Genomic DNA, 21,070 nt, shown 5'->3' with positions numbered 1-21,070 from the left:
GCGCCCCCTGCCATGAGGCAAGAGAACTGCTTGTCTCCCCTGGAGTCTGTTTTCTGCCGTTTCTGATCGCTCCTCCGCACACAAAACGCGATACACACAGTTGGTGACAAATAAACACTGTGCATTATGTACATAAGCGAAATTATGGAAAATCAGTCCATATATTAAATGTTTTTTAGCCATTTTATTACCGGCGTACAGACAGGACGAACATGCTCCCACAGAATGGCAGCCAGTGAGAGGTTGCGCAATCCCAGGTGAGGCTCAGCTCGCTGCTGCCTCACCGGCTTCGCCTCTGAATGGGAAAATGCGAAAATCCAGCGATTTTGAAGAAAAAATAATCAGAATTGGTTAAGCTAAGTAAAAAATAGATACTTTATAGTACAAACCACAGGGTGAAAATAGCAATATAAATGGTTTTATTATTATATTATTTTTTCCATGATGACAGGTGAGGCTCTGCCTCCCCTGACCGCACGTCACTGGTGGATTTCAATTTTATCTCAAAGTTCCCAGATCACACCTTGTTTTCAACACTTGGCCCACCAGTATTTTCTAAAATCGAATGAATCCTACCGTTTTCAAATCTAAACAGTTTTAAATCAAGATACTGGACCTGTGGTTCTCGTGGAAGAGGATTTGGCCCAATGGAAATAATATATTTTGAATTTAATCTCAAGAATTGTTTTTTTCCCCTTTAGAGGTTCATATCCTCTTCCATGGGTTCATGATCTGGTTAAAACTGTATTTTTATATTCTGAAGTGTTAAAGGATCTGTCAGATATTCCAGCCCTTACTTGACAAGTTCAGGGTTAGTAGATGCATCTTGACCATCCACACTCCTATAGCTAGAAGCAACCTGCAGATGATAGGACCTCGTTATTATTTAAACAGTTAAATGTGAAGGAATGTTGCAAAAACTCCAGTAAGACACTGAAACTTGTTTAAAAGCACGAGAACTCTGATTGCAGCTGTTCTGTACAGACTAAGAAACAGAAAGACGAAGACAAAAGTGGTGGGAACAAATGAAACAAAGACTAAGTTTTGTTTGACAGAAATCTTGAAACAACATACCAATCCTCAAATGGGTCAGACGAGGAGGATTCTCCAGGTAAAAACATCCAGATTGGATCAATTTCTGCACATATCAAATCTATTCCAGCATACTTTTTGATAAAAAGTACAAAGTAGATTTATTCTGCAACAAGTAATCCTTTCTCTGTTGACAAATTGAGTAATATTGAAATTATTGTTGGAATTGATCATTTTCATTTTAAAATAAAAAGATAAAGGATACTAAAAAGTAAGACACCAATGACGGTTCAAGTTTTTAATGTTTCAAAGTTCAGAAAAGCAACATTTTTCTGCAGCCTTTCCCTGAGCGTGTCTGATTATTTATTCCTTTTGTTTTACAAGTTAACTCTGTGATGCATGAAGGAAAATAAAAACATTGACTCGTAAACAAAATCCAATGAAGACATTCAGAGTTCATGGGTTAAATTCTAGACCGACTTCCGCTGCGAACGTTTGTTCCAGCTTCACGTCGTGAGTGAGCGAATGTTCCCACAGCAGCTTCTTCTGCAGGAAAACCAACCCGCAGTCCTCACAGACGAAGCTCCGCGTTTTACCAGTGTGAGTCCGCTGGTGTTTCTTCATGTGGTAGGACAGTCGGAAGGTTTTGTCGCAGAGGTCGCATTTAAACGGTTTCTCCCCCGTGTGGATGCGCATGTGAGACTTCAAGTAGCCCGACTGGATGAACGCCTTGCTGCACACGTCGCACTTGTACGGCCGCTCTCCGGTGTGGTAGCGGTTGTGGAGCCGGAGCTCGTTAGCGGTCAGGAAGGTCTTCCCGCAGACGGTGCACTGGTGCGGTCTCTCCCCGGTGTGGATGAGCTCGTGCCTCTTCAGGGACGTCTCCTTCATGAACTGCTTGCCGCAGGTCTTGCAGGGGTAGCGCACGCCGATGTGGACCTGCTCCACATGGTTGCTGAGCTGCAGCTTAGTGCGGTAGGCCATGTCGCACTGCGAGCAGCTCCAGGGTTTCTCCTCGGAGTGCGTCCCCATGTGGACCGTCAGCTCCGAGGCTGAGCGGTAGCACTTCCCACACTGCCAGCACAGGAAGGGTTTCTCCCCGGTGTGCTTCCTCTGGTGGACCGTCAGGCAGTTGGACGAGCGGAACTTCTCGGGGCACATGTTGCAGGCATAGGGGAACTCTCCCTTGTGTATCCTCTGGTGGATGGCGAGGTAGGACAGCTGGACGAAGGATTTGTCGCACTGCAGACACGGGAAGGGCCCGGTGAAGCCGTGCTGCTTCTCGTAGTGTTCCCTCAGTCGTCTCAGAAGAGTGAAGCTCTTCTCGCACATTGTGCATTTCATCGGCCGGTGCATGAGCTTGTGTCGTTCGAAGGCGGCCTCATTCCCCAGGATCTTGCCGCACTCCTTGCAGTAGAGCGGGTCATGGATCCGCTGGTGGACTTTGAGCATCGTGACGCTCTTGAACTCCTTATTGCAGTCGTCGCACTTCATCACTTCCCGGATCTCCACCTTGCAGACGTTCTCCTGGTGCTCCTTCAGGGCGGACGGATACTCAAAATGTTTGCCACAGTTGGAGCACCAGACAGGGATCTTGGCCGTCTGGCCTTGTGCGGAGTCGGTGCTGCTCGCCTCGCTGTGGCTGGGTCCGGCTCTCTGCTCCTTCTTCCATGACAGACGGGAAGTCTTCTTGTGGCAGATGGCATAGATCTGGTGTCTCTTCAGGCCGTGCATGTGTTTGAACCTCTTCTTGCAGTGGATGCAGTGAAACGGTCGGTCCTCTGTGTGGCACTGGATGTGCCTGTTCAGGGTTTTGATGCTGTCAAACACCCTGCTGCACACAGGACACGCCTTTGGGGCTTTCTTTCTCCTCAAACCCACTACAGTCCGGTTATCCGTCGTAGTTTCTGCAGGCGGGTCAAATTGTGTTTCTTTCTTGACTAATCCGTCAGGATCCTCCTGGTTCTGGGGTTCTGCTTCCGCCAGGATCTGCTCCACGGTCTTGCAGTGCTCCTCTCGGATGCCCTCGTGCCCGTGGATGATCTGGTGCTTCTTCAGAGTGTCTTTGTACTTGAAGCCCTTCTCGCAGGTTATGCAGACGTACGGTCGCTCCTCGGAGTGGGAGCGTAAATGCTTCGCGATGTCCGCGGTACAGGGGAGGATTCGGCTGCAGATTGGACAGATTTTCCCTTCCACCGATACCACTGAGTGCGCCTCTGCATTCGCATCTGGAGCGCCTTTCCTCGCTTTCTGCTCCCTGCTCTTACAAATCTCCCTCTCATGCCTCTTCAACACGTACAGGTTCTTGAACTTCTTGTCGCAAAACGAACATTTATACGGACGGTCCTCTGAGTGGGACTTCATGTGTCGCTCCATGTCGACTTCCCGGGCGAAGTACTTCCCGCACAAGGAGCAGTTTTTATTTTCAGACGTCTCAGAGGTGCAGGGATCCCCCAGGTCTTCGTCTTTAGGGCTGCTGCTCATCGCTCCCTTCTCGTGAACCCGCATCATGTGGCGATTCATGTCGTACTGGTCCCTGAAGCGCTTATCGCAGCTGCTGCACTTGTACTTCAGGTCGCGGTTTTCATTGTGGATCTCCTGGTGGCGCCTCATGGCTGCGGCTCGCAGGAACGTCTTGTTGCACACGGGACACGTTTTGTTGTTGGAGTATTTTTTCCGCAGCCTCTTGGCCGCCTCTGATTCGCTGTTTTCCTTCGAAGCTTTTCTCTTCAGCTCTAGCCTCTTGCTTTGCTTCAGCGGCTGAAAAGCGGCGGGCTTCAATGCATCGTCCGAGTCGTCGAGCGGCGCTTCGTCGACGTTGGCATCCATGTCTTCGTGATCGTCGGACTCCACCAGAGTCGGCTGCTCTATCTGAATGTAGTCCAACAGCGTCACGGTTTCGCCCTCCACCTGCACCGTCATGCAGCCCTGGATCTGGTCTGAAGATGATTGGATCTGCAGCTCGTCAGGGTGGATCACGATCTTCTCCAGCTGAGGAAGAGACAGCGAGGACAGGATGCAGTTCCCAAACGATGATGGGATGTTCTGCATTTCATCTGTGGCGAAATTAAAATTTTATTTCAATGATGGATTAAAAACAAAAGAAGATGCTTTTGTACAAAAATGGACTTAAAGTTCAGCTGAAATACTCCTTGAACTTTATTATGTCCGGTTACTACCACACACTAAGGTTGTGTAGTGGCCTAGTCAAAGCTTGGAGTTGAATTCCAACCCAAATCAGGCCTTTTAAAATGAAACAACACTCTATGTGGCTAAATGAAATAAATTCTGCAAAGATAAGCAGGACAAATTTTCCCCACAGAGATGGGAAGCTCACTGCTAGTTTTCACCAACACAGCTGTTGTGTCACAATCAGTCGTTCGGTTTAGGGGGCACATACTTTTTTCTACAAAAGAAGTTATTTTTTTAATTCTGGGAAGATTTAAATAGTTCAGTGATTACTTTTTATATTCCTTCGGTCATCTTTGAAATGAAAACGATCTGAAAAATGTGACCGATCGTTATCAACAAGATAAAAAATAAAAAACTCAAATTATGAAAATTTAACTTCAGAAAGTTCTGGATGCTTTTGCTTTGATTTAGTTTCTGATGTATTTCCAGTTTGCAAGATTATATCCAGCAGTTTGTTTCAACTGTTTTCCATGTTTTTTTTAAAATCTAAATTCCTCTTCAAGACGAGTAGACATGAACATTCTCTGGTTAGAATGGCCTAGTCAAAGTCCAGACTTAAATCAAATTGAGGCCTGCAGATGTAACTGTAATAAAGGGTGGGTTCTAAAGGAATTGACCCAGAACAGTTGGGAGTAAACACTCAACCAAAATCACAAAAGAGTCCCAGTAAAAAAAAACATTAAGGTTTGTGGTTGTGTAAGAAACAGGGGTGTAAATACTTTTGTAAGTTACGACTCACCAGTAAAATCCACGTGTCCGAGTCTCGTCTGGTAGCGCAGGACAGTTTTCAGGTGCTGGGGGTCCGGTACCGAGTGAGCGCACTCCTCCAGCGCCGTCGGGATGCCGCCGAGGATGGACGCCGTCTACGACGCAGAAACGAGAAGAAACCGAACACGAAGCAGACGTTTTCTCAAATATGGGAAAGACGGGAGAACATTTCCTTAAAGTAAAACAGATCAGCATGGCGTCTCTGTAACAAATATTTCACTAAATCCAGATGCCAGCTGGTTGGTTGAGCACAAGGAAATCCTGTTTTCTGTTTCACATCACAAATTTAAAGATGCAAGTTTGCTCAAATCTTACTCTGACTTTGCTCAGCCAGCTGACTTGGCAGTGGGCACCAATAGAGCTACGTTAATTTTTCATTCAAACTACCAAATCCCAAACTTTCTGTGATATCTCATTAACCTGTCGCTACGTTTCTATTAACCATAGAATTATGCAAATTGAAATTACAAACACAACATATGGAAATACGCAAGTTAAAAAAAAAAGAAAAAAGATAAAACGTTTTTGCGCTACTTGTTCTTTCAGTTGCATCAAAATAGATGTATTTGGCAAAACTGACTTATTGCATGAACGAGTTTACTTATGTGTAATCTAATTTAATTTCTTATTTAATGGGAGCACAGCAATTGCGAAATTGTTTCTTTTTTCTAACATTAGCAAAATTGTCAACAAAGATTTTCAAATATTTGTAATGGAAACGCAGCTTGTGTGATTAAAACCTTTAAAACGATGTGAGTGTTCGTCTACCTGCTGGATGTCTGGAACTGGGAGAAGCTTCTCCAGTCGGGAAAGGAAGTCCAACATCAGCATCTGCAGAGCGTTGTCATAATCGGGTCCAAAATCTGTGGGGAAAACATCCTAGAGAAGGAAAGGTCGGGTTTAAGTCTGAAGAGTTCGTAGTTAAGAGGAGCTTTACTTGAAAACTAAAGACCTGGAAGAACTTCTCCTTCTCTTCAGGATCCTTCAGCAACAACCCGACCTGATCCACAAAGTTCGACTCTGGAAACTGAACATCTGAAAAACAAGGCTGGAAACACAGGAAAGTTCACATTTATGAGATCTGTCTGGCTCTGATCGGTTAAATGTTTTATTTAAAGAGGCTAACCTGTGCTGCCCAGGTGGATATGAGGGATTTTATCTGATCCAGGTGCATCTGGATGGATTCTGTGTCGGGGATCTGCTCGGAGCGACACAATTCAAGAACAACCTGGAGGAAAGGACGAAAAGGTGGAAGGCTGAGCGAACTGTTCTTCACTCACTCTCTGATGGAGGAGAACCGATGCCACTCGTTTTTGCTCACCCGTGCTCTCAGTCCCAGGAGCAGCTGAGCTTTCTGGTCTGGATTCAACAGTTCTGGCACAAGATCAGTGATGGTGCTGATGAAGTCCTCCACTAATCCGTATTCGTGAAGGTTCCCGCTCTGCACGATGTGCCACATGGCCGCAGACACGAGGCGGAGGGGGGGGATGAAGAGGCGAAGAGACGGCAGCAGGAGAGGCGGATCTGGACAACATTTCACAGAATTAGAAAACCACAACCTTTTTTTAAGCTTTTGCATTGAAATATATTAAAAAAGTCGAGTTTAATCCCAAACATAAACTGAAAATTGGTCAGCATTTCATGGATTAATGATAATTTAAAATACTAAATAGTTTAACAAAATATGAAACAATTACAAAGTAATAAATTTAACTGTAAATGTTAAGTTATGCATTAAATAGCTGGATAGATTTGACGATTTAAAAAAAAGCCTTTTTTAATGCAACATTTTCATTAGAAACGGTTTAAATAACTATTTAACGATTTGTTTATTATTTGATTTTGATCGTTTTTGCGTTCTGTATTGTACAACTAAAATATGAAATGCAGGAAAAATGCTTTTAACACTTTGCTTTCCAAAAAGTTACTTATTTCTGGTGCTAATCGTTTATTCTCTAACATTTCTGACGCTCACTTCAACTTCTGCTCCAGCCTGCAGCTTGGTGCGTTCACGGACAGAAACACGTGTGGTAAAAACGAACTATAACACCGGTGGAGTCCGACAGTGTGATGGACGCAACATCTGTAGCTGTTTATTTAATAAATCATCTTAAAATACATGTAAGTGAAGAACATAAACCGATGCAGATGATATAGAGGTTTTTCTGCCTTCAGATCTCAGTTGCTTGCAGCCAGCGTTGCTGACTCTAGTTTTACCTGAAGCCCATGAAGGTAACATTTGTCAGCGGTTAGTCGGTGGCTATCACGTAAACTAACGATAACCACGATTGAAGCACATATTTAAAGAATGTGAGGATCTTTTTTTTGTTAGGTATTGGTCCGCACTTATTTACGCTCATTCACCCAGTCCAGTTCCCCGGCGTGCGGTGCAACGTAGCAAATACCAACCGCCATCTCAGAGCGGCGTACGCCATGTTTGAAATCGGGCGCACACACTCTGAGAGAAAAACCAACAACTCGGTAAAAACAAACGCTACACAAACGCTCATTGACTTACCGTCATTGGTTGGTTCTGAGCTCTCCATATTGTGCCGAAAAGTACTCAGTTAGGAATATAAATCAATTCGGGGTTGTTGTGAGTCGACGTCCGCCCGACCCTGCGGTGCAATCAGCTGCTGGCGGCGAGGAAAAGACGGTTAGATATCCTGTTCATAGTGCGCAGGCGCAGTATGTCAACACATGCTTATTTGATAACGTTTACTGCTTTAACCGTTTTGTATTTTCACACGCTAACACAAGCTATGAATTATTCTGAGATGTTAGGAAAAAAATAAAATTATTTTCAAGCCTCTTGCTTGCAAATATCCTTCTTCACATAATCAATACGGTCTATGTTGCTCACCACCGCCACCTAGAGTAAATTCGGCATTTAATGGCAGGGCAATAATTTAGTATGAAGAGCCAAAAGTGCCAAGAAAATAAAACATTAACTATTCATTGATCATAAAAAAATATATGTGATAGTTTAAATAAAATCAAATATAAATATGTACAAAAATAGTATATTTTTATTGAATCACAGCACTTTTAATCACTTTCTGAAATCTGAAAATTAATATATATCTAAACAAACACTGAAATATATTTGATGATAGTGAAAATATGAGTATATGGGTAATGAGCAATACTTGACAGATTTTTTTAATAGCCATAATTTTAAACAAATGGTTGCATTTTGTTTTTATTTATTACCAGTAGAACAAAATGTGCACCTAATTTAGTTATTGGATTGTACATACAAGTAAACCGGACGATGAAATAAACATGGAAATGTATTTTCTATAATAGAAAATTAAAGGAACTATATCCACATGTAGTCATGTATTGAATACATGGTTGAAACAAATGTATTTTTGTAATTTAATATATAGATTTCCAAATGTATGAACAATATACACTAGTCCAACATTAATCCAATGTCAAAGTACAAATAATTTTGAGGGCAACTACATATTTGGAGACTTATTGATTGAATTTTCACTTTTGAATAGTTAGTCACATATTGATTGCTCTAAAACAAAACAAAAAAAATCTATTTTTTGGTTTGAAGTTTGTTTTGTAAGAAAGAAATGCCTCTTTAAACTTTATTAATTCATGTCAACTGCATAGTTTTTACCCAAAAGCAATGAATCTGCATGTAATTTGGATTGATATAAGTAACACTCTTTTTACATAGATTTCGCTTAGCACCATCACTGAAGTTCTTGTCTTACAGTTTAATCACTGGTGACAAAAACAAATAATAAAAAACGTTAACTGGAAAGAGCTGGTGACCAAAAATTTTAATAAAGACATAGGAATGTCTCAGAAAAATTAGGAAATGTTACAATTTACGAAGAGCAAACAGGAAGCCTATTGATACTCCAACTCAATCTCATTTCCAAAGACCGTCTCAATGTTCTGTTCGTGAGTGACAGAGTGTTCGTTCAGCAGTTTCCTTTGGGAAAAACTGAGTCCGCAGATCTCACACGTGAAGCTCTTCTGTTTCCCATCATGAGTGAGTCTGTGTTTCTGCATGTTTCTGGACAACCTGAAGCGTTTGTCGCAGATTTCGCATGCGTACGGCTTCTCTCCTGTGTGGAGACGCATGTGGATCTTTAAGTAGCTCGACTGGATGAAGGCCTTGCAGCACACTTCACACTTATACGGGCGCACGCCGGTGTGGTACCTGCTGTGCCGCAGGAGCTCGTTGCCAGTCAGGAAGGATTTGCCGCACTCTGTGCACGGAAAAGGCCTCTCGCCTGTGTGAGTGAGCTCGTGCCTTTTCAGCGACATCTCCTTCATGAACTGCTTCCCGCAGGTGGCACATGTGAACCGGATACAGAGGTGGACTTGCTCCACGTGGTTCTTGAGCTGCGCCTTTGTGCGGTAAGCCATGTTGCACTCAGTGCAGACCCAGGGTCTCTCCTCGGAGTGGGTTCCCATGTGCATGGAGAGATCCGAGGCGGCGCGGTACGACTTGCCACACTGCCAGCACAGGAAGGGCTTCTCCCCAGAGTGTTTCCGCCGATGAACTGTCAACAAGGAGGAGGTCCTGAACTTCTCAGGACAACTGTCACAGACAAACGGAAACTCCCCTCTGTGGATCCTCTGGTGGATAATGAGATAGGAAAGTTGGACAAAGGTTTTGTCACACTGAGTACAAGGGAAGGGTCCTGTGAAGTTGTGCTGCTTCTCATAGTGTTCTCTCAGACGTCTTGAGATGATGAACGTCTCATCGCACATCGTGCACTGCATCGGCCTGTGCAACAGCTTGTGCCGCTCAAAGGCGGGTTCGTCAGCCAGGATCTTCTTGCAGTCTTTGCAGTACAACGGGTTGTGAACCTTCTTGTGCACCTTGAGCATCGTTATGCTTTTGAACTCCTTTCCACACTCGTTGCATTTCTTCACGGTCGGTTCCGCTCGGCAAACGCTTTCCTGGTGCTCTTTCAGGGCGGACAGGGACTCAAAGTGTTGGCTGCAGTTTGAGCACCAGACAAATATCTGTTGGAGATCCGTTTCACCTTGATTGGACCCTTTCTTCAGCGAGTAACGTGGGGGTTTGTTGTAGCAGACTGCATAGATCTGGTGTCTTTTGAGTCCGTACAGGTCTTTATAGCGCCTCTTGCAGTGGACGCAGTAATACGGCCGGTCGACCCTGTGAGACTGGAGATGCTTGTTCAAAGTTTTAATCATATCAAACGTCTTGGAACAGACAGGACACACTTTCAGGCCGTCTTTGGACATCTTCAGAACAGGTACACTCTCTTTTGGAGAGACTTCAGATCCCTCCAGATCCATTTCTTCTGGTCCACCAGTATCACCAGTACACTGAGCATCAGCCTCAGAGAGAAGCCTCTCCAGTTTCATGCACTGCACCTCCCTGATGCCCTTGTGGCCTTTGAGAGTTTGGTGCTTCTTTATTGTATCTTTGTACTTAAAGCCCTTCTCACACGTGAGGCAGACATACGGTCGTTCTTCAGAGTGAGATCGCAAATGCTTCTTAATGTCTCTGTTGTTCTTAATGGTCATGCTGCAGATGGGACAAACTTTATGTTTAACTGATACTTCAGTAGACAGCAGCATACATGGAGTCAGCTCTGTATTTAGAGGTGGATTGTTTGGAGGTTCTGCTGATACCTCTGCAGTTGTTTCTGGATTTAAGGATTCCTTTTCCTTTTTCTTGGCCATTTTCTCCGCTTTTGTTTTGCAGCTCTTCTCATGTGACTTCAAGGCGTAAGGGTTTTTAAACTTCTTTCCACACAAAGAGCACTGATGTGGGCGCTCCCCTGAATGAGTCTCTATGTGCCGCTTCAGATCACTCTGCCAGGCGAAATACTTCCCGCAGTGAGGACAGGTTTGATTTGTGGCTGACTCTTTGGACTTCCTGGCTCTCGTATTAGTGGCGTCACTCGTCTCTCCCTTTTCGTGGACTCGCATGGTGTGTCGCTTCAAGTCGTACTGGTCCCTGAATCGTTTGTCGCACTTGGCACAATTATGATTGTAGTCGCGCTTTGCTTTGTGAATCTCCAGGTGCCGCCTCATGCCGGCAGCGCGAGGGAACGTCTTGTTACACACAGGACAGGTTTTGCTGTCGTGGTATTTCCTTCGGACTCTTTTGGGTTTCACCGGATCTTTCTTTTCTTTAAAAACTTTTCTTCTCAGTCGGAGCCATCTTGTTTGCTGCGGACGCTCTACGCCGTCAACTGAATCCTGGTGTGGTGCTTCCTGCACAGATTCCTCCATATTTGATTCTCCAGGATCGTCCGGCTGAACTGGACTGGAAGGCCCAACATCGTCAACCGGTGTCACAGTTTCTTCCTCCACTTTGACGGTCAAGGTATCAGGCAACAGCTCCGGCAAAGGCTGCGTCTGTATCGGGTCGGAACAGACCACAAGCTGGTCCAGCTGAGGAAGAGACAAGGATGACAGGATGGAGGTCCCAGTGGAAGATGGAATGGTCTGAGTTTCATCTGTGTGGAAATAAAAACTGTTCAGCCATTTCTACAAACAAGAATTGGCTTGAATTTGTTGAGTTTTCTTCGAATTATACATCCAGTCAGAACTTTACCAGAAGCTCATTGTCCATTTGCAAGTACTACACAGATACTGAAGAGACTCACCGGAAAAATCGAGACATCCGAGCGTTGTGTGGTACCGCAGAGCAGCTGCCAGGTGCTGTTGGTCGGGGACGGAGTGAGCGGACTCCTCCAAGGCAGAAGGCACTGCACTCAGGATGGATGCAGTCTGGAAAGTTTGAATTTTGAGGGGGGAAAAAGTAAGTATTTTGAAATTAAGGTCTGAATTTTGAGATTAAAGTCAAGCATTTTGAGAAAAAGAGTCAGAATTATGAGAAGAAATTTGGAATTCTGAGATTAAATTGAGAATTTTGAGATTAAAGGCAGAATTTTACAATTTAGGTCTAAATAGTTAGAATAAAAAAAATCAAGAATTTTGAAAAAGATAAATCAGAAATATGAGAATAAAGTCTGAATTTTGAAATTAAGGTGAATTTTGATCAAACTCAATAACTACAAAAAAACGACAGAATTATCAGAATAAATGTGGAATTTTGGGATTAAATAGAGAATTTCTAAATTAAAATGAGAATTTTAAAATTTAGATCTGAATTTTGAGGTTAAAATCAGAATTATGAGAAATAAATTTGGAATTCTCAGATTATATTGAGAATTTTGAGATTAAAGGCTGAATTTTAAAATTTAGGTCTAAATAGTGAGAATGAAAAAAAATCAAGAATTTTGAGAAGAAAAAAAAAATCAGAAATAGATTAAAGTCTGAATTTTGAAATTAAGATGAATTTTGTTTTTAAAAAATATCTCATATTAAGGTCTACATTTTGACAATAAAGTCTAAATTTTGAAGTCAGAATCCTGAGATTAAATGTGAAATTTCTTATTTTTTTCAAAGCTTCTGTGGAATACGCATTACACAGCATGTTGAGAAAGAACGGAGGTGACGGATGATGAAGCTCCAGCTCTTCTACCTGCTGAATATCAGGAACTGGAAGAAGCTTCTCCAGTCTGGACACAAAGTCCAGCATCAGCATCCGCAGAGCGTTGTCAAAATCAGGTCCAAAATCTGTGGGGAAAACATCCTGCAGGACAATGATCACAATTCACCTATAAATGCATCTTATTGCCAACCAAACATCAACTTCTGGTCCTATACCATGCCGTTCCTGACAAACCTGGAAGAACTTCTTCCTCTCCTCAGAGTGCTTCAACATCAGCTCCACCTGATCCACAAAGTTTGTCTCGGGAAAACTTACATCTGCAAAGCAAGGCTGGAAATGAGACGCACAGCTTCAGTTAAAGAATCGAGTGAATGATCCAGAAGACATCATGTAAGGAACCAACCTGCGCTGCCCATGAGGACATGAGGGTTCTGATCCGATCCAGATGCATCTCGACAGATTCTGTGTCTGTGGACTTTTCCGAACGACACAGTTCAAGAACAAGCTGCAAGAAAAGACGTAATCTCAAACACTTTATGCAGGTCACACATCAGCATTTTTGTACGATTAATAAGTGTCTCTGTTTACTCGTGCTCTGAGTCCAAGAAGGAGCTGGACTTTCTGCTCTGGGTTCAACAGTTCTGGCACAACATCTGTGACTCTGCTGATGAACTCTTCCACCATCCCATAATCCTGAACGTTCCTGCTCTGCACCGTGTGCCACATGGCTCCAGAGACTAAACGGAGGGGAGGAATGAAGAGGCGAAGAGACGGAAGCTGGAGAGGCAGATCTATAAATAAAGATTTAAACTTGTTGTTTTTGCATTTTGACACTGAAAAACGATGTTTTCAAAAATCCGGCCTTCAGTTTTGAGCTGAATTTTAAAGAATATGTTACACTAAAAGTGGAAAAGTTAATATGAGTATGTTCACCTGTGAATACCTCTAGTTTTTTTCTATGCTTAAAAAAACAACAATAAATGCATATATTATGAAGAGATACATGTAAAATATCTTTTAAAAAGACAATTTTATTTATTTGTGAATGTTACCGGAAACATTTTCAACTTTATTTCTTCGGCAATGTGTTGGAGTCTGAAATTTGCTAACAATTTGCGTAGACTTACAAATCAGACATTAGGTCCCATCTTTTGAGTTACAATTACAGTTTATTATCTTTTTTTTAATTGTCATTAAATGCACGATAAGAATAATCTCCTTCTATATTAGGAAGATAAGCACATCTTCCGACAGCATAAGAAAAAAAGTCTGAATGGTCTCAATTAGTGGCCCTAACTGTGTTCCACATAATTATGTTGAGAAAACATTTATTTATTTTTGAGGTTCTGAGTTTATTATGAACACAATTAAGCAATCATTTAATGATATTTTTTAACGATTTATGGCATTTCTTGAGCTCCATATAGCTTAGCAACAAAGTCAGGAAATCGTGTTGCTCCGTGATGCATTCAAAAGTGACGTAAAGTCCGAGCAAGATGATCTACCTAACTGATTAATAACAACAGCGGTAAAAGTTGAGTAGAGACTAAAATGGCATTTACAATGGATAATTATCTTTTATAAGATAGCTCAAATGTAGCTTTCCAGAAGGTAGCTAAGCTTTCAGACGGCAAAAGGTAACAGTCGAAGTTAAACCCTCTAGAAGTATTTAGTACTCCTTATGATAAGCGGTCACAGCGTAAGTTAAGTTTTAGTAATTTACAATTAATTAAAACATGACGATGCTTAGAAGTTAGCTAACTTCTAACATAAACTTTAAGTCTAAGTTGAGTACACAGCATCTTCCTGGTGGAGCAACACGGCACCGAAACGCCGTCAACATCCCGAATCGAGCTACGCCATATTGAAAATGGGGCGCACACGCTCCAAAACATCAACTAATAACTCGTTAAGAACAACGAGTGCTGACATTCTAGATGGCTTACCGTTTTCTATATGATCCGGGCTTTCCATGTTGTTTTGTAAAGCTAGCAATCTGAATAAACAGTTTACCTCGACACTGTTTCAGGTCGACGTACACACAGACCTGCAGAGCAAACGGAGAGACGGAAAGGAAGGGCGGCGCGGTGGGTTATACGTACGGCGCATGCGCTGTAGCAGAATATAGGTCAATACATTCTGCCGTCCAACAGTTCGCTTACAGCAGCACAATAATAACACACATCGGTTTTAACGTTAATTTATAAGAGGATTTAATTACCGTACTGTGGAGGAAACACAATATATTGGTGATAATAAGTTTAACGTCGCTATCAAGAGATCATTTCATGGAATGAGGAAAATTACTTCTACTTTTTAATAGATATACGTATATAATTGCGCTTTTTGATGTCAATAGTGCCTCGGAAAAATACTACTAAACTCAATTTTGACAGATTTTAATTGCATTTCTTTGAAATCAACACATTTTGCACACATTTTTAATGTCAGAAAAAGGATTTGGCAAGTTTTTCCATATACTTTTGCTTAGCTTAGCCCACAAATACATATTCCTCTCACAAACACAAGGAAAAAAGACAATTAAGACTTTAGATCTTTTTAAACTGAGGTCTTTATTAGCTGTCCACAATATCATGTCATGGAACGACAGAAACCGTAGCATGAGTGTAACATTTCTCTTTGTTGTTTAACTCCACCACATCTCTGCTTCTTACACCATGTATAATTTATATTTTATATATATATGTATATATATATATATAATTTGTACAATGTACATTTTCCCTTCAAAGGAACAGAAGTAGCAAAAGTTTCATCCCCATGTGGATTTAAACTAACCCATGCAAGTTATCACTGTGTCTAGGGAAAATTAGGTATATTACCAGTAACAAATACGGAGGATAATAAATGCTCAGACAAACACAAAGGAGGGTGTTGAGACAAAGCTGCTGTACAGAACACATTCCCAACAACATTAAACAAGAAGAGCCATGCAAACTGACATTTACTCTACAGCTTTGACCCATTTTGGGCCAGAAATGCCAGAAATGGGACAAGCTAAGCTGTTTTTTTTGTTTTTTTTTTGCTACTGGCATAACATTAAGACTAACAGAAACAGATAAGCATAAAATCTTTGACTTTATTTTCATACTTTAGTTGCTGTTGGGTCACAATAAGACTTTAACTCAAGCTCACTGGTAAAATACTCTGATTGTGTGAGGCTACAGTAACACTGGCACAAAAAAGTGCTTTGACATCATCATGAACCTTGGTTTGCATCAGGTTATATATCACTTTCAAATAAAGCGTTTCCACTAAAATATGTGACTATGTGAAGATTCATTTAAGTTATTAACATACAGTAAACTCTTTAAAGCATTCAGGGTAAAATAAACAAAAACACACCATGGGGTGCCACAGATATTTGACCAAAAATATATATATTTAAGCAAATTTCAGTCACTCGTTTAGCTCACATTTACACCATAGCTAACCTCATGGGAACACAATCTGATGTAAATATTGCTTCTACTAAATGTCTTAAAGCATTATTAAATATAATTTTTTCAAAACTGCTGAATGTAAAATAAAATATATACTGCTATGCATGTAGATAAGAAAATAAAACTGTAGTATAGCATCTATAATCTGTCAATATTTATAGAAGTTTATATATTAAGATTTTCTCAAAATTTAGGCTAAAATATGGATGTAATTTTGAGTGTGCTACAGAATTATATTTCATAAGAATATAAATGGTGATTGATAGTGAAACAAACATTACATGTAAAAATGAAAACTGATTTGACTGTTGCATTTGGTCTGTTGCTGGAAAAAATTGCACAATTTCTTAATCTCCAACCGCTTTGTGTTACATTCATTAAATAGATTTCAGCCGTATATTAAAATACAACTGAATGCATAAAACTAGAGAACCTCTTAATGAATTGTCAATATTTGAACAGAAAAACTGTTGGTAAATATTAGGGACCTCTGGTGGCATTAAGAGAATTACTTGGTATTTACTTTTTTGAAAATATGAAAAAAAAAAAAAAGGACCCTTTTCGCGTGACGTCACGCTCCGCCATGACGGACATCAAAGCAACCAATACGCTCCTGTAAAGGCTGTCACAAAACAGACACCCGGAAGTCTAATATCGCATTTTATTTCACTTTTAAAATGGTCAGAGTGCTGCGCGGTCGTATAGAAACCAAACTTATTTTATTTTATAACTTATTATATGGCGGCGATCGATAGCAGCTGTCAATCATGACTCAGCCTTCAGTGTAATCGCGGATTTGCAGCGAACATTTTTTTTTTACAACGTAAGAAGATTAACGTTCATACACTTTATAAGTATATATAATTAGAAAGATAAATTATTCGCACTATGGAGAAGGTGCGTCTAGCCATTGGTAACCATGGAAACAATGCCGCGCCGTCATGTAGCCTAGCATGTACGAAAAAAAAAACCAAACTGGTTAGCATCTTCTCTTTTGTATGTTTATAATATTGCTACGGTGTAAGGAAAAACGCTGTTTATGACATAGTGATATAAATCACGTGGTGTGAATTCAGGCAAAGTCGGTAATTTGATCAACACGTCACCAGGGAGGAGATATGGGTCGGGTTCGAAGCTAGCCGTTTCCAATTTTTGTAAATACCGTCGTCAATGAGGCCCAACCAGCTGAGTTACGTTCAGAGACATTTTCTCTCGTCTCGCACGTGTAGGCTCCGCGTATACTGTGGAAAAAAACAACTTTGGAAAACAATTGCAATCGTTCTGTTAAATACTCTCATCCCTCACTTCCGACGTCCAACATGGCGCCTCGAATGACAGAGTGACGTAGTTGTTAAGGGTCAACACCGTATGAGACAGTTGTGTGGAAAATTCAGGACTGTGAACAAGGTATTCTTATATTCAATGCATAAATTACCAAGAGATGTTTTTTTTTATTACTTTTGTTAAATTCACACTTTGTATTTAGTAGAGTTCATTTTTTTAAAACTGCTAATTAATTTCCTGGACGGTTTCTTGATTTTCTATACATTTTTTCCTTACGATGGATGATCAAAATGTTGTAAAACCCATGCTACACCAGCAGGGGGCGATCATAGACATGAACTTGATTAAAATCCATCGTGTTTTCTTCAACTCATTTCACCGTTTCCTCTCAGAACATTTTCAGCTTGTATTTTAATTTTATGAAATCACAGCATATAGGTAGGAAGAAAACATAACATTTACTTAACTGTTGCAGCTTTTAGTACTGAAATACTGAGGGAATGCAGAAACGGGGTGCTTTTTAATCGTTTTATGACATCCAGACCATTCAGATGCAACACAATTTAAAAAAAATAAGTTTTGCAAAATATTTGGCATGATCTGCAAGGAGCTTTAATAATTAAGTATTTCTGTCATTATACATTCATGTCAAAATACGATTCTCTCCAACAAGATTCAGTGTTTTTCAGAAAAATTTAGACTTGAAGGTATTTAATATATATATATATATACAACTAAAATTTTAAATAATTTAAATAAACAATAGAAGAAAAGACTGTCAAGTTTTTTTTAGAAGGTTTCCACTTTTAAATCTCAGACATCTTTAGTTTGGTTACTGTTTAAGTGAGAGAAAAGATCTATAAAAAAATAGACATCTCAGAATAATTTGTAATCAGATTTCAAAATAAAACTGCTGACATGTCCATGTTGGCCGACAAAGCATGTTCACCCTGAGAGCAGACAGTAAGATGCTAAAAGAAGTCTCCAAAAACCCTAAAACGTCACCACACAACCCACAGCAGGTTTGTGTTACTTTTTGATATGAAAGTGTAAGGAAGAAACTTCAAGTTTAACTTTATTGATGCTCTCAAAGAGAAACATGAAGATTTAAGTTCGCAAGAAAGACCAGGAAAAACATTTTCACAAGTCTGAAATTTCTCTTGATATCTTTCATTTAGTTATGAAGACGATGTTCATTTTTGTTTTGTAAGCGCAGCTGTATCACTTTGTTTTCCAGAAATCAACATAAATTTGATTAGACATCAAATTGCTAACATTTTCTTAGCTCCTTGTGATGTGCTGGACATTATTTATTATATTTGAGTTTCGTCTTTGGCTTCTTACTTATAGTTTCATTATTTTTTGTTTAATTTTTGGAAAGCTAGACTTTTTTAAAAGTTGATCTTTATATTTGCTCCACCTCTTCCTCCCTTTCACCACCAAGCAATGACAGTAAAATATTATTTTGTGTGTAACTTCAATTCAATACTAAACAGCTAAAATAAATTAATACACAGATGGTAATTTAAATGCTGCAAACTAGCATGAATCTTGTAATCTATCCTGATAATCTGGGATGCTTCAGAGCAAAAATAATTGGAGGGGAAACCCTTCGGTTCAGCTAAAACTGGAGCAACCGGCGTCCCGCAGCGCAATGTTGCATAACACACAAGTCATACAGATGGATTAAACATGCAAGCTTGCATAATCCGGACGCACAGCGGGGAGCATGTTTAGTGAGGCCAGTAAGTGTGGGGATTTTATACCGGCGTACAAAAACGATGACTTCCAGAAGATATTTACAGTCTGCGTTCAAAAACGTGGTCCGTCTCCAGAATCCCGCTCTGTCTTGTGGCGAATAAAAAGTTAATAAGCAGCAATTTCTTTTACTTCCCGTTCAGAAAAGTGGTCCATGAAGTAAGCTGTGCATAAAAAAAGCAACATAATGGCAGCTCAGTAAAGGAGGAGTCATGCAAAAAGACGAATTATTTCCCGTGTTTTCGGAATCAAGTCAGCATAGATTTCGGGTTTATTTGAACCGGCTCGGCGGCGGCGGCCACGGCGGAAGTTCCTGTGATCAGTTTGGCTTCTGCAACATGGCAGATAAAACACAGTGAAACGTGTCCAGCAAAAACACACCGACAGACTGAGATGTAAGCAAGTCCACCTTAAAAGTCCTCACATTGCTACGGGCCGTATAGCAGGGATTTCATTTGCTGCTGCCATGGCGTCCACTTCCAGAAAATGTATCGTTTGTATTGAATGAGTAAAACTTCTACTTTAGTTTCTGAGTGAAAAAAGTGTAAAATATGTATTTCATGCATATGTTCTGTATGAAACACAGTTGGATTATTGTGAACGAGGCGTCTTGACCGAGTCGGGTTTGTTTTTATCCGCAGTGAAGTGAACAGCCGTCAGGACAGAGGCTCAAGGCAAAGAAACAAAGTTAAGTCACAAACGTCTACATCAACGTTCAACAAGCAGCAGAATTAAAGGGAAATCCTGGCGGTAGATCGTCCGACAGCAGTTTGACGTGGGCGGGACAGTGTTTGCTAAAACGGGCGTTACATCGATGCTGCGGCTGGATGGGAGCGCGGCGGGCGGCGGTCACACCACCGAGCCCTTGGAGGTGGAGAGGTGGATGGAGTGGATGCGAGTGGCCAGCGTCTTCTCCAGGTCGTGGAGGATGTCGGAGCAGAGGCCGGGGCTGGACGCGGGGCTCTCGGCGGCGGACGGCTCGTACAGGAGCTGCTTGAAGGCGTCCAGTTCGATCAGCAGCACCATGTTCTTCAGGAAGTAGCCCTCGATGAATGCAGTTAGCTCCAACGCACCGAGAAACTGCAGAGAGAGAAAAAGGTGGAAAAATGCAGCATTGAAAAATGGGGAAATATCAGTTTTTTCTTTTTATTTACTTTAAGTTATCCGATTTGTTTTTGCAAAATGTAAAGTCATTCTAAACGTGATCTGCTTTGGAAAATGTGAATAAATAGAAACCAATCATATCTCAAAAAAAAACTTAAAATCAAACAGTTTGTTATGACTTATAATTTCTTTAAAAGTCTTCATCTTGACCACAAAACTCCTAAAACTGAATAGTAATTTAATTAGTTTACTGGTTTGTTTACTGGTTTACATACATTTTATTACAGGCACTGATCACATTTTTCCTCTTTTTGGACCAGAATCCACCTGCTGGCATTCACTTTTTTCTCTTTTCATTCTTTTTTTCTTCTTGCTTTTGTCAAGACAACGGCGAGTTAGAGCCTCTCAGAAATCAGCTGTCATTTGAGGCATTACTAAATGAGGGAGGAGATGAGCAGGTGCATTCACAGTCTGAGGCGTGTTCCCACCTTGGCGTGTTTGTAAAGGTCCACGCAGGTTTCAGTGGTGATGTTCTTGGAGCAGATGATCTCACAGTGTCTCTGAAGGGCCTCTAGTTGGAAGAACTTGGCTGCAGACAGGAGCTGCAGGGAACGGTACATGCAGGATTAAATAAAAACAAACTCAAAGTGATGACGCTGCCATGCAAACCCTCTGCAGTACCTCCATCACTTCTGTGTTGCGGATGTGCAGAGACTCTGTGCCTCCGCAGTACAGATACTGCATGACCAGCTGCAAGACAAAACACGCCAACACATTTGAAAGTAAATAAAAGGCTCCAGATCCAGGTTTTTCATATACCAAAAATACTTTTTTTAATCAAATCTGAACAGCTGTTGGTATCATGTAAAAGAGTGATTGTACTTTACTGGAACAAAACAACAGGACCGAGTATCGATCACTGGATCAGGAAAACTGAGTTATTTGAAAACATTTGGAGATCCCTCAGGATATTTGTGGACTTTTCTCTACAGGA

General features: G+C 41.1%; 3 protein-coding genes across 6 annotated transcripts in view; all 3 read right to left on the bottom strand.

Annotated features, from left to right (window-relative positions):
* Positions 1–1,307: 1,307 nt before the first annotated feature.
* LOC107836608 (zinc finger protein 420-like) lies at positions 1,308–7,848 on the bottom strand. The gene is made up of 7 exons (XM_016673064.1): positions 7,511–7,848; positions 6,314–6,516; positions 6,119–6,220; positions 5,945–6,040; positions 5,761–5,871; positions 4,964–5,087; positions 1,308–4,088 (listed from the first exon to the last, which is right to left on the bottom strand). Exons 1-7 carry the CDS (start codon positions 7,536–7,538, stop codon positions 1,489–1,491), a joined length of 3,264 nt encoding a protein of 1,087 aa, XP_016528550.1. The 5' UTR covers positions 7,539–7,848; the 3' UTR covers positions 1,308–1,488.
* Positions 7,849–8,770: 922 nt separating this feature from the next.
* On the bottom strand, positions 8,771–14,570 carry LOC103140279 (zinc finger protein 709-like). 2 transcript variants are annotated; one of them, XM_016673065.1, is made up of 7 exons: positions 14,413–14,570; positions 13,055–13,257; positions 12,870–12,971; positions 12,701–12,796; positions 12,497–12,607; positions 11,616–11,739; positions 8,771–11,465 (listed from the first exon to the last, which is right to left on the bottom strand). In XM_016673065.1, the coding sequence occupies exons 1-7, from the start codon at positions 14,438–14,440 to the stop codon at positions 8,866–8,868; spliced, it is 3,264 nt and encodes a 1,087-aa protein (XP_016528551.1). In that variant the 5' UTR covers positions 14,441–14,570; the 3' UTR covers positions 8,771–8,865. The 2 variants fall into 2 exon arrangements, with proteins under 2 accessions (XP_016528551.1, XP_016528552.1); XM_016673066.1 differs by lacking the exons at positions 13,055–13,257; positions 14,413–14,570 and having other exon boundaries at positions 12,701–12,783; positions 12,870–12,965.
* A 452-nt stretch (positions 14,571–15,022) lies between these two features.
* LOC103140255 (ankyrin repeat and BTB/POZ domain-containing protein BTBD11-A) overlaps positions 15,023–21,070 on the bottom strand; it is a 167,531-nt gene continuing 161,483 nt past the window's right edge. For all 3 annotated transcript variants that reach the window (XM_007555314.2, XM_016673048.1, XM_016673049.1), the window contains 3 exons: positions 20,758–20,826; positions 20,565–20,678; positions 15,023–20,052 (listed from right to left, as the gene is read on the bottom strand). In XM_007555314.2, the coding sequence (XP_007555376.1) occupies positions 19,822–20,052; positions 20,565–20,678; positions 20,758–20,826 (414 nt within the window). In that variant the 3' untranslated portion in view covers positions 15,023–19,821. The remainder of the gene's footprint in view (positions 20,053–20,564; positions 20,679–20,757; positions 20,827–21,070) is intronic.

This window comes from Poecilia formosa, unplaced genomic scaffold, assembly GCF_000485575.1.
Source record: "Poecilia formosa unplaced genomic scaffold, Poecilia_formosa-5.1.2 Scaffold69, whole genome shotgun sequence".
In the NCBI taxonomy this organism is placed as follows: domain Eukaryota; kingdom Metazoa; phylum Chordata; class Actinopteri; order Cyprinodontiformes; family Poeciliidae; genus Poecilia; species Poecilia formosa.
Note: the sequence above shows the minus strand (reverse complement) of the source record. Positions and strands in the feature narration are given on the sequence as shown.